This window comes from Pteropus medius, unplaced genomic scaffold (assembly GCF_902729225.1).
Source record: "Pteropus medius unplaced genomic scaffold, Ma_sr-lr_union100, whole genome shotgun sequence".
Lineage (NCBI taxonomy): Eukaryota > Metazoa > Chordata > Mammalia > Chiroptera > Pteropodidae > Pteropus > Pteropus medius.
The window spans coordinates 4,197,833-4,214,130 of NW_024350923.1; the positions used below are offsets into that span (position 1 = coordinate 4,197,833).

Genomic DNA, 16,298 nt, shown 5'->3' on the forward strand with positions numbered 1-16,298 from the left:
GCTGTTGTTCATTCATTTACTATACAGTAATTGAACGCACACTGGGTGCTAGGTCTTCTTGTTCTAGGTGCTGGGATACAGTGGGAAATAAGATACTGCCCTCGGTTCACTGACATCCGAGTGGGTGAGGCAGACAAAAAGCAAATACACAAATAATCATATAACATCAGGTAGTGACTAAGAATAATGCAGGGGCAACAAGTAAGGGCCAGAGAGCGATGGGTGAGAGGGGTGGTCAGGGAGGGCCCTCGAAGGAGGTGACGTTCGAGCCGAGACCTGGAGGAAGTGAGCGATGGAGACTTTTCAGGAAATGAGGGAAGTTTCCAGATGGAGACGACAGGATGTGCCAAGGCCCCGAGGTAGGAAGGAAGGTGATGTGTTTCAGGAACAGGAGGGTCAGCGTTATTGGCCACATGCAGCAGTGATGAGGGGTGGCGGGTGGTGGTCAGACGGCAGGTGGCCGTGGATGTTATTTCAAGTGTGGCATGAGGAGCAAAGGGAGGGGCTAGGCTAGGGGATCTGGTTTGGGCTTTAGACACAATGGAGAGGGTGGCTGTGTGGCTCCCTTCCCTCTTCCAAGCCACCACATTCCTGTACTGGGATGGAGGGATCGGCCGGCCCCAGGTTTACGGGGCAGTGGGAAAAGAAAGGACTTTGGAGTCAAACAGATGGGGACTGAGTCCCAGAAGGGTGACCTGGGGCAGGCATCTCTTCTCTGAGCTGTTTCTTCAACAGGGTATGGTGAGGGGAATGAGCGGGCACAAGCCCCAGTCCCCGTGGGACACACAGGGGGCTTCGAACAGCCAGAAGGCGGCTCCTTTTAACTTGTTTCCCTCCGCCTTCTCTTTGCACCCCTCTCTTTCTGGGGAAAGGACTTTACCCATCACCCCTTGGGCACCTAGGGCAGTGGATGCTTAGAGCAGGAATGACGGAGGTGGCCAGTGCCCCAGGGACACCAGCCCCAGGTAGAGGGAGCAGAATCTGCCTGTGAGACCTACAGTGATGCCTAAGCCCTCCTTGTCACAGGAGCTGGCTAGGAGAGAGAGGTCTGTGGACTGACCTCCTGGTCCTGTGGGAGATGATTGAGGAAAGAGAGGAAATAGTGAGGGACCTGGGGGGCGCGGCCCCATTTTTATTTTTGTTAAGAAGGCCCGGTGAGACCAAGGGGTGTTCATCGTGAAGAACCGGTTGGCTGGGGCCTTCCACTCCACCCTTAAAACGCCGCTGTTTTATTTATATTCTTAACCAAGAGTGTGTACTTTTTTAACTTAAAAAGAGGCACGCTCATTTGTGGACTATCCAAGTAGATAATATAGTTTGGAGTTGGGGGTGGACTAGGGGACCCTGAAGTATGCACTGGGGTGGGAGATTGGGAAGGCGGGGCTTCACACATTCCTGGCGACTCCTTAGAAGGCCACCACGAGGAGCAGGGCCCGGGCCTGAGGTCCCGCTGCAGCCTTCACCTGCAGCCTCTCCCGCCCCAACCCCACCCTAGTCGCTGCCCTCCCCGCTTTGCTCAGAGACTCCAGAGTCTGTGGAGGCGGGGCTCCCCAAAACCCCGCCAGGCCCGCCCCGCGCGTGACCTCGGCCCGCCCCCGCAGCAGGCAGCCCGCCCCGCCCCCCACCCCTTGCCCCCAGCTCCTCTGTCACTTCCTGATTCCCGCTTCCTGCTTCCCAGAGACTGGGATCCGGAGCCGCCCGAGGCCGGTGCCACAGTCCCTGGCGCCCCCGGTGAGCGCAGCGGGCTGGGGCTGGGGGCGCAGGCAGGGGGACTGGGGCGGAGCCACAGGGTTGGAGGGGGTGGGTGGCGGATCCCAGGAGCCCTCCCCCTCCCCGGCGCCCCACCGTCAGTCCCACCTCTCCTTGGCCGCCCACCCTCTCTCCTCCGGGGCCGGGGTCTCTGGAAGTTGGGCTCCTGGTTCACCTTGGACCCCGGTCCGAGGCGGCTCTGGGATGCTCTGCGCTGGGAGCGCCGTCCCGACCCCCGCCCAGTCCCGCCAGACCCCTGAGTTGGCCTGGGGCTCCCTGCACGTTCTTGCGTGCACTGCACATTCCCTGGGACTCAGAGCTGGGGCCTAGCGCGGCCCCACAGCGGAGACCGTCCCTGCCTCCTCTGTCCATCCTCCCTGTCACCCGGCCTCCAGATCCCCGGCAGAAAGGAGCCTGCTGGGAACTGACTGGGAACCGCGGAGTTGCTGAGCTTGCTCTGGCTTCTGCCCCTCCCACCTCCCCCCCACCACACACAAACACCAGAGCCAGGAGAGGGGCCCAGAGGGTCCTGCGAAGCCCCTCAGAACTCAACAGTGCCGGCATTTCCCCCTTTACCCTGGGGGCGGGCAGCCAGGATCTGCTCCTGTGACCCCATTCTGTAGGGGGACACTGAGAGCCTGGCCGGTTATAATGACTAGGCCTCAGTGGTGTCGTCTCCCCCTCCTTTCAGGTACCCCTGGAGGGGTGGAGGTTGTCAGGCTGGGTGGGAGCTTACCAGGTCTCTCCTTCCCGCAGACATGTCCTTCCGAAAAGTGGTTCGGCAGAGCAAATTCCGGCATGTGTTTGGGCAGCCGGTCAAGAATGACCAGTGTTATGAGGACATCCGAGTGTCCCGTGTCACCTGGGACAGCACCTTCTGCGCTGTCAACCCCAAATTCCTGGCAGTGATTGTGGAGGCCAGTGGTGGAGGCGCCTTCCTGGTGCTCCCTCTAAACAAGGTGGGGCCCATCAGGGCTGGGGGCAGGACTAGAGGCGGCCTGGCCACTCACTCACTCCGTGTCCCTTATCTCGCCCATCCCCACACTGCCCCCCACACTGCCGGGAAGGTGTCATAATCCAGATTTACTGCCCTAGAGGTGTTAGCACAGATAAAGGCTTTTATTGCCACAGAGTCATTTGCAGAGGCCACACTCCTTTCCTGCTCACCTGGTGATGCCCATGAAGCAGAGGCGGGCCAGGAAGAGGCAGAGTCACAGCAGGAATGACACCTGTGGGCTGGGCTGGGCGCCTCATTCCTGCTCCATGGAGGGGAACACAAGCTCTGGGAGGGACAGAGCCTGGGGGCCTTGGATCCTCCTTGACCATCTCCCTCGTGCCCACAGACGGGCCGCATTGACAAGGCCTACCCAACGGTGTGTGGGCACACGGGACCTGTCCTGGACATCGACTGGTGTCCTCACAACGACGAAGTCATTGCCAGCGGCTCAGAGGACTGCACAGTCATGGTGAGCTGTGGGGCTCTGATGGGACTGGGTCACACGTATGGTTCCAGGCTACGGGAGGCAGGGCAGAGCAGGAGCATCAGCTGGTGGCCTCGCCCCTCCCACAGGTGTGGCAGATCCCAGAGAATGGGCTGGCCTCCCCGCTGACAGAGCCCGTGGTGGTGCTGGAGGGGCACACCAAGCGAGTGGGCATCGTCACCTGGCACCCGACGGCCCGCAATGTGCTGCTCAGCGCAGGTCTGCACCTCTCCCCTGCCCCCGCCCCTCCACACACACCCTCCCCCAGACCCATCTGACCAAAGGGAAAGCTGAGGCCCACAGCGGGCAAGAGGCTGGGTCCGGTCCCAGGAGGGTGGTCAAAGGGGACCGTGGGCTGATGGCCGCCTGCCTGGCAGGCTGTGACAATGTGGTGCTCATCTGGAACGTGGGCACGGCGGAGGAGCTGTACCGCCTGGACAGCCTGCACCCCGACCTCATCTACAACGTCAGCTGGAACCGCAACGGCAGCCTCTTCTGCTCCGCCTGCAAGGACAAGAGTGTGCGCATCATCGACCCCCGCCGGGGCATCCTGGTGGCGGTACGTGGGCCTAGAGGGTGAGGATGGCAATGGACAGGCCAAGGGGCTCTGTTGGGGCACTGCACTGACCACTCTGTCCCCCTGACAGGAGCGGGAGAAGGCTCACGAGGGCGCCCGGCCCATGCGGGCCATCTTCCTGGCGGATGGCAAGGTGTTCACCACCGGCTTCAGCCGCATGAGCGAGCGGCAGCTGGCGCTCTGGGACCCAGTGAGTGGCCATGCCCTGCCTGAGGGGGCAGGCTCGAGACAGGTCCCACCCTGGGCGAGGAGATCAGGGGTCACCGTGGAGAGGCCTGTGGTTCCCGGGTGCTCAGCCTGGCACCTGAGGCTCTCAGGACCCGGAGCCCTGCCGCCTTCCCTCCTTTGCTTGCCTGTTTCCACCCAGCAGCCCTTCCAGGCCCAATGCAGAGCCCCTCCTCCAGGAAGCCTCCCAGCCCTTCCCTGAAGTGCTCCATGCACAGCCCTACACTTCTGTATCATGACCTCCAGGGTCCCCTGAGACAGGGGCTGGTGCTCCTGTGTGGCGGGGACTCTCAGCACTCGCTCAGACACCTGGGAGTTGTCTAAAGGCCTAGAGTAGGCTGGGAGCAGAGGGGCCGGGCGGGCCTGGCGGGGCACACCATGCGGGTAGTCTTAGAGGTGGGAGAGAACCCACTGGCCTGGTAGGGCTATGCTGGCTGCTGTGCAAGGTAGGCAGAGGGAAGGTTCTGGCTTGGCCTGACTGCCCCCTACCCCCACGTGCCAGGAGAACCTCGAGGAACCAATGGCCCTGCAGGAGCTGGACTCGAGCAACGGGGCTCTGCTGCCCTTTTACGACCCTGACACCAGCGTGGTCTACGTCTGTGGCAAGGTAGGGCTGGGCAGGCTCGTGGGGCAGCGGGGAGGGGTGCCCGAGCGCTGAAACCTGCCCCCTCCCACCCCACAGGGCGATTCCAGCATCCGGTACTTTGAGATCACAGATGAGCCCCCCTACATCCACTTCCTGAACACGTTCACCAGCAAGGAGCCCCAGAGGGGCATGGGCAGCATGCCCAAGAGGGGCCTGGAGGTCAGCAAGTGCGAGATCGCCCGGTAAGAGAGGCCACCAAGGCAGCCAGCTGTGGGGGAGGTGGGCGGCCTGAGGGGCAGGGGCCAGGCCATGGCATCAGGGTGAGAGGTCAGATTATAGGAGGCTTCTAGAAGGCCCCAGGGTCAGGGCTCAGTCTCTGGAAGGTGCTAGAGTGAGGCCTGGAAGTGGAGAGTGGAGGAAGCCAGGAGGGCCGGTGGGAAGATTCCACCCGCAGCTCCTTCCTCTCCCTTTCCAGATTCTACAAACTGCACGAGCGCAAGTGCGAGCCTATTGTCATGACTGTGCCAAGAAAGGTGAGGCCACCCCATTCCCCTGTCCACCCGCTCCCTCCTCTAGCAAACAGGCCACTCAGGGGTGACCAGGGTGAGGCCTGTGAATGGAATATGGCCGAGTATGGGTACAGTCAGTGAGCTGGACAGACACCAGCGTGTTGGGCTGTGTTGCGCAGGGGGCAAGCTGGGATGAGACGCAGGGTGAGCTGAGGCCCCGCCCTGGACAAGCCTCAAGGAGACAGCTCTGGAGGTCTCCCTGTAGGAAGCCAGCTGACGACACAGCTGGTGCAGGGCCCTCCAGGGGTGGGCAGTAGGCCAGGCGAAGGGCACAGAGGTGGGAATGGAGAGCGACAGGGAGTCCGGCTGCAGTGGAGGCCCCCGTGGAGAGGGGATCAGGCCACATGTGGCTGGGCCTCAGATGCCCAGCCAAGAGCCTTGGACGTGCTTCATCCTTCTGCAGCCAGCGTTTGCTGAGCGCACCATTCAGCGTGCCAAGCGCGTCCCAGGGAGCCCAGGTGCGAACAAGGCTCACAGGGCTTCCCCAGGTGCTCATAGTCGTGGGCACAGCTGTGCTCCCAGAGTCCCACCAGGCCCCCTAGCTGGCGCTGCTTAGGAAGGCTGGGGAAGGCTTCAGAGGGATGGCAGTGTGCGGAAGGGAAGTGAAGGGCAAGTTTTCAGTTTCGAAACGTGACTTGGGACCAGGCCACTGGAGAACGGGTTGACAGGGTGCAGGACCGGAGGCCAGGAGAGTGAAAAGGTCCAGACGAGAGGACCGTGACGGTGTCCCTTCAGCTGATCCAGACCTCCCCCACCCTCTGCCCAGTCGGACCTCTTCCAGGATGACCTGTACCCTGATACGGCCGGGCCCGAGGCGGCCCTGGAGGCAGAGGAGTGGGTGAGCGGGCGGGACGCCGACCCCATCCTCATCTCCCTGCGGGAGGCCTACGTGCCCAGCAAACAGCGGGACCTGAAGGTCAGCCGGCGGAACGTGTTGTCTGACAGCCGGCCTGCTGTGGCCCCGGGCTCCGCGCGCCTGGCGGCCTCCACACCTGCCACCTCCACCCATACGACTGCCCCCAGCAGCAGCCTCGCTGGGGCCGGGGTACGTGCCGCACAGGGTGAGGTGGTTTGGGGAAGCCCTGTGTGCGGTGTGCCTGAGCCATCTGCCGGCCCTCTCTGAGCTTCAGGCCCCTGCCTGGTGGTAGGTTTGGGGAGGGCTGCAGCTCTGTGACCCCTGACCCCCCCCCAATGTCCCTGCAGGAGGCTGGGAAACTGGAGGAGGTGATGCGGGAGCTGCGGGCACTGAGAGCGCTGGTCAAGGAGCAAGGGGAGCGCATCGGCCGCCTGGAGGAGCAGCTGGGCCGCATGGAGAATGGGGACGCCTAGGACCATAGGCCCAGTGGATGCCACGCCCCCTCACCTCCTCCTCCTCCACCCACTTCTCACTCAGCCTCTGCTGGCAGGCCACACCGATGGCTGGCTGCCCCCTGCCCCCTGCCCCCTGCCGAGGGCCTCTGGGGCAGGCTCGGGGGCCAGCCCACACCCTGATCCATCCTGTGGGCCAGGCTGGAGCCACCGCCTGGCTTTTGTCTTTGTTACTGTGGAGGATTTTTGTACCAAGGCGAGCTTATGTGAGGGACCCTCTCTCCACACGCCCACCCGCCCCCTGCTCCCTCCCGGAGGAGTGGGAGGGATGGGGCTCTATATTTTCATTCCAAATAAAATTCACTTTCTAAAAGCCAGGTTTGCCACTCTACTGCAAAGGTGGGGCTGGGAGAGGAAGTCTGGAAGTGGAGACAGGTGAGGCCCGCAGGGGTCTTGTCTGGGAGAAAGGCTGGGGCCGTGAGCATCCCCTACAGCCATAGCTTCCCTGAATTCTGCCAGGAAGGAGCTGAGGCAGAAGACATGTGGGAATCTCTAGGGCCGTGTCCCACTTTGAGCTGGGTGCCCAGTCCCTCCTCTCGGAGGCCTGGTCACAGAGCCCAGAGCACCAACCTCGCCCAGTGAGACCTGTGAGGCTCTGGCGTGGGTCAGGGTGGTCCCGAGAAGCCCAAGGTCCCCCAGGGGCCTATGGCAGCGAGGTTCTGGGTTGGGTGTTACAGGCAGGAAGCGGAAGCGTCGGGTCAAGTAACCCCTAGCTGCAGTTGAGCGCGAGAGCACATTTCTCACTCTGCACAACCAGAGCTGGAGGTGGGCGCCCGGCGCTGAGAGGCCCGCAGACTGATGGTGAGCGCTGCAGCCCGCTGGGGCCTTGGGGTGGGGGGGTGACAGGAGGTCAGGGCTGGAATGTCTGGACCTGGGAGCTAAGGAAGGATTCCCCCTACTGGGGTCCGGGGCAAAAGAAACCAGTCGGGGCAGAGGCGAGAGCCAGGTTGGGCATGGGGCAGAAGCTGGGCCTCCCTGGGACTCAGGATGTGGTCCCATGTGCCCCATTCCAGGCCCAGCCCCACTTCGAGACCCCTGATAGACCCTCACCTGTTCCGCTGCTCGTGAGCTGGGACTAGGGCACAGCCCCATTTGCATCCCTGCAGCCTGGGCGGACAGCCTGCGAGGGGTGTCTTGCTTGTGCCTCAGCACCCCTCCCCCCACACACCCCCACCTGCCTCGTTCCAACCGCAGGCTTCCTCTGGCAGCTGCACCCGCCTCCCTCAGCCCAAGGCCCCCAGGGACGCAAAGTTGAATTGAACGGAAACACTGCAGCTGGGGCAGCCGCGGAGCAGTCCCCAGGGGCTGGGAGGGACAGGAGTCCGAGGGGCCCAGCCAAGTGGAGGCTAAACGCTTGTCATGGGTTTGGTTCCTCCATCCAGGGCCTCAGGAAGAGCCAGCCCCAACACCTGCCTTGCAGGCTCCCCCACCCCGCGGGCAGAGATTTGACAGCCGATGTTTATTGAGCACCTACTATGCATCTGGTTGAGCCAGACAGATCCCTCTCTTCCTGCAGCTGATTCTGGTCCAGGGAGATAAAACAGCAAACCCAATACACAGCAGCTTATCTACTGGGTTGGGGTGGGGAGGAGTAGAGCTAGGCTGGGTGGGGCTGTAGGAGAAAGGTCAGGGTGGTGACCCAGGCCCGGCTGGCCTCACTGCTGTGCTCTGAGCTGAGGTGAGCAGGTAAGCCATGTGGCTGGGAGGAAGAAGGCAGATGGAACACTCCAGGCAGGGGCCCCCTGCTCAAGCGGGCTTATAAGGAGCAGTGGGAGGGAGGGAAGCGGCCACATCTCACAGGGCCTTGTTGACTAAGGACTTGGGCTTTCCGTTTGTCCCCATTTTGCCCAAAAGGCAATGGAGGTCCCAGTCACCCAGCCTGCCCACGGCCTGGTCCCCAGCCCAGGTGGTGAGCCCCCGTCTGTCTCCCCACAGGACCTGCCCTGTGCCCTAGGGCTTGGGACACTGCTGGCCCTGCCGGGGGTCCTGGGCTCAGGTGGCAGTCCCAAGGACAGTGCGGGCTCCAGCTCTGTCACTGTTGTCCTGCTGCTGCTGCTGCTCCTACTGCTGGTCACGGGCCTGGCCCTGGCCTGGTGCCGCCTCAGCCGCGACTCGGGGGGCTACTATCACCCAGCGCGCCTGGGCGCCGCACTCTGGGGCCGTACCCGCCGCTTGCTCTGGGCCAGCCCTCCGGGCCGCTGGCTTCGGGCCCGGGCTGAGCCAGGGTCACCGGATGAGGACCCCGAGTGGCAGAATGAGCAGGACGTAGAAAACAACTATAGCCTGGATGGGGACCGGGACGAGGCGGAGCCCCAGGGAGAGGAGCAGCAGTGTGGAGAGCAGCCCCGCCCACGGCAGGGCCCAGAACCCGGGCAGGAAGCACACGACGGCGACGCCGAAGCCGGCCTGGGCCTCAGCTCCCAGGGGCCAGAGGGCTCGGCAGGCAGTGCTGAGGCCCTGCTCAGCGACCTGCACGCCTTTGCCGGCAGCGCGGCCTGGGACGACAGTGCTACGGCAGCCGGGGGCCAGGGCCTGCACGTCACTGCGCTGTAGGGCCAGCCCTGGGCCACGCTCCCGTCACCGTGCCTCCGCTTCCCCAGCCGCCGTGACTGGACGCAGCCTGCCCTGGACCCACTGTCACCCACATCCCCACACGGAGAACTTCAGACTGTCACTCTGCTCCCCCCAGTGCTGTCCCCAAAGCTGTACATCCCCACTCCCTCCAGGAAGGACCACCCATTCCCAGGGGCATTGGGCAGCCCTCTCAAATAAAACCCCTCCAGCCCCGTGGTTCTGGATCCTGTAGTGATCCTTCATCCCCAAGCAGGAGCTCCTCAGGCACAACCCCACCCACTCCAGTCCCCAGAGGCCAAAGGAGGAGCCAAGTCAGTGCCATGATGCGATACTTTAATTCTGCAAGCGCACAGCTCCGCTGCAGCAGCCCCTCACGCTCATGATTCAGGGGCACAGCCACCCCCAGCAGAGACACATGCTCTCACACACTCACTCCAGTACCCCGGGACACTCCCCGATCTCTGGGACTGCCCCAGGGTCCCACTGTCCTCACAGCCTGCAGGGAAGGGCCCCAATAGCTGTCTTCATCCCTACTCGGCCTGCTAGCGCCCAGGGCGCCCGCGACCCCTCTTAGACTTCTTGGTCCCCGAGGGGGGTTGGATGGGGAGAGGGGCAGTGCTCGAGGGTGGTGGCGGCGGCAGGAGAGGAGGTAAAGGGGGCTCCATGGGCTCCGGTGGGCCAGGGCTAGGCCGGAACCCCTCAAAGGGTGACAACTTCAGGGGGCTGCAGGGGAAACCAAGGCAGAGTCTTCACCTACTGGCACCAGGGCGGGCAGGTGGGCTGACTTCCCCAGCTGCCTGGGTGCCCACCCACCCCAAGACTGCTGGCAGAGCCAGAGCTGGAACTGATCTCCTGCCCGCCTCTGCCCTGAGGTACCGACCTGATGGGGGTCCGGGGGCTGCTGTTGAGGCGTCTGGGGGAGCGCAGTTTGGGCTGAAAGTTGAAGCCCTCTCTGATGCTGTCCAGGACGGAGGGCGCCACGTATGTGAAGCCCTGGCGGGTAGAGGTGGGGGCCGGGGTGCTCAGCACGCACCACTCCTCAGTCACGATCCCCGCACGTGTCCCCAGAACCACTGGGCCCCCAGACCTCACCAGGAAGGCCTGGTTGGCGCTCTCACTGAGGGCCGTGTCGTCTGGGCTGTCCACTGGCGTCTGCCGTGTGAAGCGGGTGTCAAACTGGCTCACGTCGTCCTCTGACTGCTGTGGGCAGACCCGAGCTGGGGGGGTCAGGGGGCATCCAAGGCGGGGGTCCTCCACCCGCCTCTGGGCCAGTGGGACCTCCACTCACCAGACAGGGCCGGAAAGGGGGGTCCACGCGGCGGGCCAGGAGATCATCCCAATTAATGTGCCGAAAAAAGGGGTGCCTCTGTGGGTACAGTGCCCCCAAACATGCCACCAGTTCACCCCCCCTTGGCTCCCTCAGGAACTCTCTGCCCGAACAGCCCCACCCCCTCGTGGTGACCCCAGACCCACCTGCACATCGGCAGCGTCCCCGGGGCCGCCCCCGATCCGCTGGCTGGGATTCCGCTTCAGAAACTGCAGAACAAGGGCAGAGGGTGAGGGTCTGGGGGACGGGTACTGCCTCGTGTGTCCCCCATGTTCCTAGGGGCTGGCTGGAGTGCGGGATACGGGGAGAGAGAAGGCCTCTGGAGTGTGGTTTCCACTGACACTCCAGGTCTCCCGGGATTCGGTCCAATGTCCCATGTCCCATGAAGCCTTCACCAAGGCACGTGGTTGCCGCATCACCCCAGGGCGCTGTGGTGAGTGCCATTTCGCATAGGTGCCTCCCGCCCGTGCCCTTTGACGGACAGCTCATCATGAAGTTTGCAGATTGGGATTTAGACTAGACTTTTCCGGGTCAGTGGCTGCTCTGTCACAGCTAAGCCCCAAGTTCCATGTCTGGGACCCCAAACCCAGTGCTCCTCCATCCCAAAGGCACAGTACACAGCAGGGGTGGCTCTGGCTCGCCACAATCCAGAGACACTCAGAGACTTATGCAGGGCTTGGGAGAAGAGACGACGGCCACCTTTTTGACGAGGTCGCGGGCATCCGGGGTGAGGTACGGGGGCAGCACCAGCTTCCCTTTGATGATCTTGTCCATGGTCTTCTTCCGGTTCTCTGCAGTGAAGGGTGGCTGGAGGGGGGTGGAGGGTAAAAGGAGCCTTGTGGGCCTCCCACCGGCACTGCCCCTGCCCTGAGCGGGAGACCGCCTCCCGCCCCCACTCCTGCCCTCCCGAGGAGGCTGGACTTGCCGATCCAGTGAGCATGTCGTACATCAGGGCCCCCAGGCTCCACCAGTCCACCGCCCGGTTGTGGCCACTGCGCACCAGAATCTCAGGGGCCCTGGGGGCCAGGTGGAACCGTCAGTTGGGCCGGGCCCTTCCTGGCTGTCCTCCCCACCCCTGGGCCCAGCCAGCTGCAGCTGCCCCTTACATGTACTCAATGGTGCCACAGAAGGTGTGGGTGACAGCGCCCTCGTGAATCGACTCCTTGCAGAGTCCAAAGTCCGTCAGTTTGATGTGGCCTGAGAAGAACGTTGGCGGTCAGGGTCCTAGGCCACCCCGCAGGCCATCTGCCCTCCCACAAGATGTCCACTCGGGAGCTGCAGCCGCACATGTGCGCACCCTGGCTGTTGAGCATGATGTTCTCTGGTTTGAGGTCCCGGTAGATGATGCCTTGGGAGTGGAGGTGCCCCAGGGCCAGTGTGATCTCTGCTAGGTAGAAACTGCAGAGACAGGACAGGGTGAAGGCGAGGGTGCCCCGGGAGCACCCCCTTCCCGGAGAGAGGCAGGAGGTAACACCCACCAGGCCGTGTCTTCCAGGAAGATGCCCTCTCGCTCAAGATGTGTGAAGAGCTCGCCGCCTGCAACTCAAACACGTCAGCAGCTGTGTGCTGGAACCAAGCTCCTTTGCTCTCCGAGTCTTGGTTTCTTCTTGGGGAGAGTGGGGCTCGTATTTCCCGCCCTACCTGCCTCACAGAGCTGCCGTGGGGGTTCAATTCAATTCAGCAAACATCTACCGACGCCTACTCGGTGCCTGGCCCTGTGCTGGGTGAAGCTGGGGACACAGAGATGAAGAGACCCAGCCATTGCCCTCAGGATGCTCAGTCTAGTGAGGAGACAGACACGCACACAATGGCTCTAATAGGCCAAACCGAGACCACAGCTTCGAGAGCTTAACCCAAAAAATCTCACAGAGGAGACAAAGGAAGATAAAATTAACCCCAAAGCGAGGGGACAGAAGTCTGTGGCAGTGATGGGACTTCAAGGGGATGCCGAGATGGAGCCCAGGGAATGGCACTCACAGGGCCCACCTGGTACAGACGGGGTCGGGGGAAAAGCGGGCCTGGACTGCTCCATGGCGAACAGGAAGCCACGCTTTTTCTGGGCAGTTACAGGGAGCCATGAATTCTGAGCAGTGCTGGGAACAATGCCACCCTCTGAGACGACCCTGGGAGGGAGTGGGGACACTAGGAGATGGTGAGTCTAAGTTAAGGAGCAACTGTGCCTCTCCCCTTCCCCCAAGAGAGTGGAGAGGATGCAGGACACTGTAGAGAATGACCCGGCTGGATCTGGGACCTGACTGGATGCAGGACACGTAGGAGAGAGGGACAGGACATGAAGAAAATGGATAAAACCACCCTCTGGACTTCTATACAAACTCCCACCATTCCCATCCACCCCCACCCAACACAGGTGAGGGACACAATAGGTGCGGGACAGACATTTGCTGAATGAATGAATGGACAGACAGATGGATGGCCCCCTAGCCATCTACACGCCACATTTCCCAGGCCTCCCCAGAGCGCCCAGTGCTTCCAGTGCTGGCTCCTTGGCCCCACCCATGCCCCTGGCCAGACGGGCACTCATACCACTGAGGCACTCGAGGATGAGGTAGAGTTTGCCACCAGTCTGGAAGGCGTAGGCCAGTTCCACAATGAAGGGGTGCTTCACGGACTCTAGAATGTTCCGCTCAGCCCGTGTGTGTGCCGTGTCCTTGGCGTTGCGCACAATTTTGGCCTGGAGAGGCAGGGATAGGTTAGAAGGTGGGCACTCAGGGCTCCTTCTGTCCCTCCAGCCATCATCCTTCAGTCACCCTCTATCACTCCAATGTATTTCTCCATAATTCTGCTGCTATCAGCAATCATTCTTGTCAAGGACTGGCTTGTCCTCTAGCATTTCTCAACCTTGGCACTACTGACATCTTGGGCAGATAATTCTTTGCTGTAGGGGGCTGTCCTGTGCACTGCAGGATATTTAGTAGCAGCCCTGGCCTCTGTGCACCGGATATCAGCAGCACCCTAGTTGTGATGCTAAAATGTATACAGGTGTTGCCAAATGTCCCCTGGGAGGCAAAACTTTCCATGGTTGAGAATTACTGCAAACAACAGTCATGCCCCACGTAATGACATTTTAGTCAACAACGAACCGCATATACAACGGTGGTCCCACAAGGTTATAATGGAGCTGAAAATTCCTATCCTCTGGTGACGGCATAAAGTCCTAGAGCAACGCATTCCTCATGTGTTTGTGTGATGCTGACGCCAAAAACCTCCTGGGCTGCCAGTCGTATAAAAGTATGGCGCATACAGTTACGCAGGGTACACGATACTCGATAACGATAATAGATGACTGCCACTGGCTTACCTATGGGCTACATTTTTTATCTCTGTTTTAAAGTATATTCTTTTTACTTATAAAAAAGAATGTGCTGGAAAACAGTGTGCTGTTACGCCAGCAGCAGCCTCATACTTCTCGTGTTTGCTGTGCCTCCCGATGACACCATTCTCTTACACAGGATTTAATCTCGTGTTGTTTTGCACACCGAGACGCTTTCCATGCTGGTAGCCCAGGAGCAGTAGGCTCTACCACACAACCCAGGTATACGGCAAGCCAGACCACCCAGGTTTGTGTAAGTGTGCTCTGTGATGTTCGCACGACGAAACTGCCTGACTACGCATTTCTCGGAATCTATGCCCTCGTTAAGTGGCACATGACTGTAATTACGATTGACGATAAACCAGCAAATGCCCAAGACAGGGACCATGTCCTCTGCTATGCTCACTGCTGTCTTCCCAAAGCCTGGTGTAGTGCGTCGGGAATGGCAGCCACTCGGTGAAGATCTGTGGCCGAGGGAGTGACTCACCTTCCTCAGGACTTTCATGGCGTATATTTTGCCCAAGTTGCTGCCCTGCACCTTTCGCACCTGGAACACCTGTAGGGCAGGGAAGACAGGATCAACTTCCCCCTCCACATCCCATCTTCAAAAAGCCCCACCCTGAAGCTCTGGCATCTGGATGAGAGGCCTAGGCCCACCCAAGGGTGGGGCAGTAAACAGTTCAAGTCTGATTCTGAGAGGATCTGCCTTTCTCTCCTTTGTGTTTTCGCCTCCGGGCTCTATCAGAGGCTCTGCTGATTTATAAATGGAATTTGTCTTGAGAACCCTTTGCTGAAGCAAGGCTGAGGCTGTGAGGCCGGGGAGGCAGGAGGGAGGGCCAGTACCTTGCCATAGCCCCCCTTGCCCAGCACACGCAGCAGCTCAAAGCAGTGGGGTCCAATGCGCTCAGGGCCCAGGTTCACACTGGTCTCAGTGAGCTCCACCTCTTCATAGTGTCCCACAGGCCTGTGGACACAGGAAGTTAAAAGAGACAAGGATCCATACTCCCCAGACCCCCTTCCCCAGCCCATTCCCTCCTCCCCCAACACGACCCTCACTCACTCCAGGCCAGCAGCCCTCAACTCGGCAAGGGGACACACGTCCTGTGAGAAACCGAGGGGTAAGAGGCGAGGGAGGTGCCAGGATCCCTCCCGCACAAGCTGGACTGCTTGGCCCGGGAGAGGAAGGGGTCAGAAATGGGAACTGGCAGGCGATGGGCCATGACTGGGGAGGAGAAGCCAAGGGCAGAAAAGGGAGAAAGAATCAGGGGAAGGGCTGGGGTCCTGGAAGACAGGTCGGGGTGAGGCTGGGGTCAGAGCTTAATAGGGGTCGGGATCTGAGAAAGACCGGGGACTGCAAGAGCGGAGCCCACTCTAGGTCGGCGGAGGCGAGGCGATCGCATCGCCAGGGTGATGGGGATGGCTCCGGGATCGAGCTTCGCCAGCGGCTCACTCACCGCAGGGCTGAACTCTGGCTCGCCCTCGCCCTCGCTGCCTTCCTCCGTCTCCAGGTCCAGGTCAAACACCGCCGCCATGGCGGCGCCCGCCTCGCGGGCCCCTCGCCCGGGAGACCTGGCCGCGTTGTGACTGACAGCCCGGGCCCAAAACGGAACGTTATCATTCCGCGACGGCGGCCGCGCGCGCCGATGACGCAAGAAGCGTCGCCCTCCTTCCAGGGGCCGCTTAGCCTGGCGAGGCGAAAACATGGCGCCCGTCGCAAGGCCTCTCGGAAGTTGTAGTCCCAGAGGGCCGGGGTTCCCAAACCTACGGAACCCTTTTTTGGCGAGACCTTCGGTCTTCCCAGCACAGTAACCGGCGAGCGGGAGCGGAGAGGGGCGGCTGGGAAGCGCCCATGTTGGCTCTTGGGAGAGTTTGAGTTTGGATGGAGCAGAGTCGGAAGCGCATACAGATGAGTGTAAATGCAATCCCCAGCCCTGTTGAACTCTGTGCTGCCGGCTGGATGGTAAGAGGCAGGCCGTGTCTCCTGTTTGCCCCTGAAAGGGAGGCAACTGCATCAGGGTCTCCCTTACATGCCTCCATGCTCGAGGATTCTGCAGGTTAGGGCATTCACTCAGTGTTTGTTCCGCACCCAGCTCGCCCCCAAAGATCTGTGTCTCATCGATCCATCTGTTAACATGGACTTGTGCTGGAGTTTGCTCGGTTGCCAACTTAAGCACATTTAGTAATCCAGTTACCTGGTACAGAATAAGCGCTTAATAAAACTTCGTTAAAAGAACGAATGAACACACCAAACCGGGTCTGCGGGGATTGAATTTGGGCCAGACCAGGCCTTGAATGGGTAGATATGAACTCAGATGGGCAGACATTTAGGGGTCTCCAGGCTGGAGGAGGGTTATCTGGTTGGATGTGGCTCTCTGGTCGTAATTCCGCCCTCAGATCCTCAGGTTTGGGTCCTGGTGTGGGTGCCCCTGGCAGGCCCCCACCAAAGGTCAACCCAAAGGCCTGGCCAGTGTGATGGTCATCCTTACCTCTAGATACCACAGGTATCCTCTA

At 61.2% G+C, this 16,298-nt stretch overlaps 3 protein-coding genes across 7 annotated transcripts; 2 read left to right on the forward strand and 1 right to left on the reverse strand.

Annotated features, from left to right (window-relative positions):
* The first annotated feature begins 1,625 nt into the window (after positions 1-1,625).
* Positions 1,626-6,868, forward strand: CORO1B (coronin 1B). Its single transcript, XM_039840702.1, has 11 exons — positions 1,626-1,731; positions 2,506-2,708; positions 3,093-3,215; positions 3,320-3,449; positions 3,608-3,789; positions 3,878-3,997; positions 4,535-4,639; positions 4,715-4,860; positions 5,094-5,151; positions 5,954-6,232; positions 6,391-6,868. The coding sequence occupies exons 2-11, from the start codon at positions 2,508-2,510 to the stop codon at positions 6,514-6,516; spliced, it is 1,470 nt and encodes a 489-aa protein (XP_039696636.1). The 5' UTR covers positions 1,626-1,731; positions 2,506-2,507; the 3' UTR covers positions 6,517-6,868.
* A 196-nt stretch (positions 6,869-7,064) lies between these two features.
* On the forward strand, positions 7,065-9,345 carry PTPRCAP (protein tyrosine phosphatase receptor type C associated protein). The gene is made up of 2 exons (XM_039840705.1): positions 7,065-7,356; positions 8,491-9,345. Exons 1-2 carry the CDS (start codon positions 7,354-7,356, stop codon positions 9,106-9,108), a joined length of 621 nt encoding a protein of 206 aa, XP_039696639.1. The 5' UTR covers positions 7,065-7,353; the 3' UTR covers positions 9,109-9,345.
* A 100-nt stretch (positions 9,346-9,445) lies between these two features.
* On the reverse strand, positions 9,446-15,420 carry RPS6KB2 (ribosomal protein S6 kinase B2). 5 transcript variants are annotated; one of them, XM_039840697.1, is made up of 15 exons: positions 15,242-15,405; positions 14,848-14,888; positions 14,631-14,751; positions 14,275-14,343; positions 13,001-13,148; positions 11,935-11,992; positions 11,754-11,854; positions 11,563-11,653; positions 11,382-11,472; positions 11,156-11,263; positions 10,603-10,665; positions 10,418-10,495; positions 10,222-10,329; positions 10,010-10,122; positions 9,446-9,852 (listed from the first exon to the last, which is right to left on the reverse strand). In XM_039840697.1, exons 1-15 carry the CDS (start codon positions 15,317-15,319, stop codon positions 9,672-9,674), a joined length of 1,449 nt encoding a protein of 482 aa, XP_039696631.1. In that variant the 5' UTR covers positions 15,320-15,405; the 3' UTR covers positions 9,446-9,671. The 5 variants fall into 5 exon arrangements, with proteins under 5 accessions (XP_039696631.1, XP_039696635.1, XP_039696632.1 ...); XM_039840701.1 differs by lacking the exon at positions 14,848-14,888 and having other exon boundaries at positions 15,242-15,420; XM_039840698.1 differs by lacking the exon at positions 10,418-10,495 and having other exon boundaries at positions 10,222-10,326.
* Between the last annotated feature and the right edge of the window lie 878 nt (positions 15,421-16,298).

What these genes read in the sequence shown, in the direction of transcription:
- RPS6KB2 (XM_039840699.1), bottom strand. Translation starts at nt 15,405, where the DNA reads ATGATAACGTTCCGTTTTGGGCCCGGGCTGTCAGTCACAACGCGGCCA. An exon ending in CCATGAAAGTCCTGAGGAAG is followed by an intron (nt 13,149 to 14,274) that starts GTGAGTCACTCC and finishes CTGCCTCTCCAG; the next exon opens with GCCAAAATTGTGCGCAACGC. An exon ending in TTCCTGGAAGACACGGCCTG is followed by an intron (nt 11,855 to 11,934) that starts GTGGGTGTTACC and finishes CTGTCTCTGCAG; the next exon opens with TTTCTACCTAGCAGAGATCA.
- CORO1B (XM_039840702.1), top strand. Translation starts at nt 2,508, where the DNA reads ATGTCCTTCCGAAAAGTGGTTCGGCAGAGCAAATTCCGGCATGTGTTT. An exon ending in CAGAGGACTGCACAGTCATG is followed by an intron (nt 3,216 to 3,319) that starts GTGAGCTGTGGG and finishes CCCCTCCCACAG; the next exon opens with GTGTGGCAGATCCCAGAGAA. An exon ending in TGGTCTACGTCTGTGGCAAG is followed by an intron (nt 4,640 to 4,714) that starts GTAGGGCTGGGC and finishes CCCACCCCACAG; the next exon opens with GGCGATTCCAGCATCCGGTA.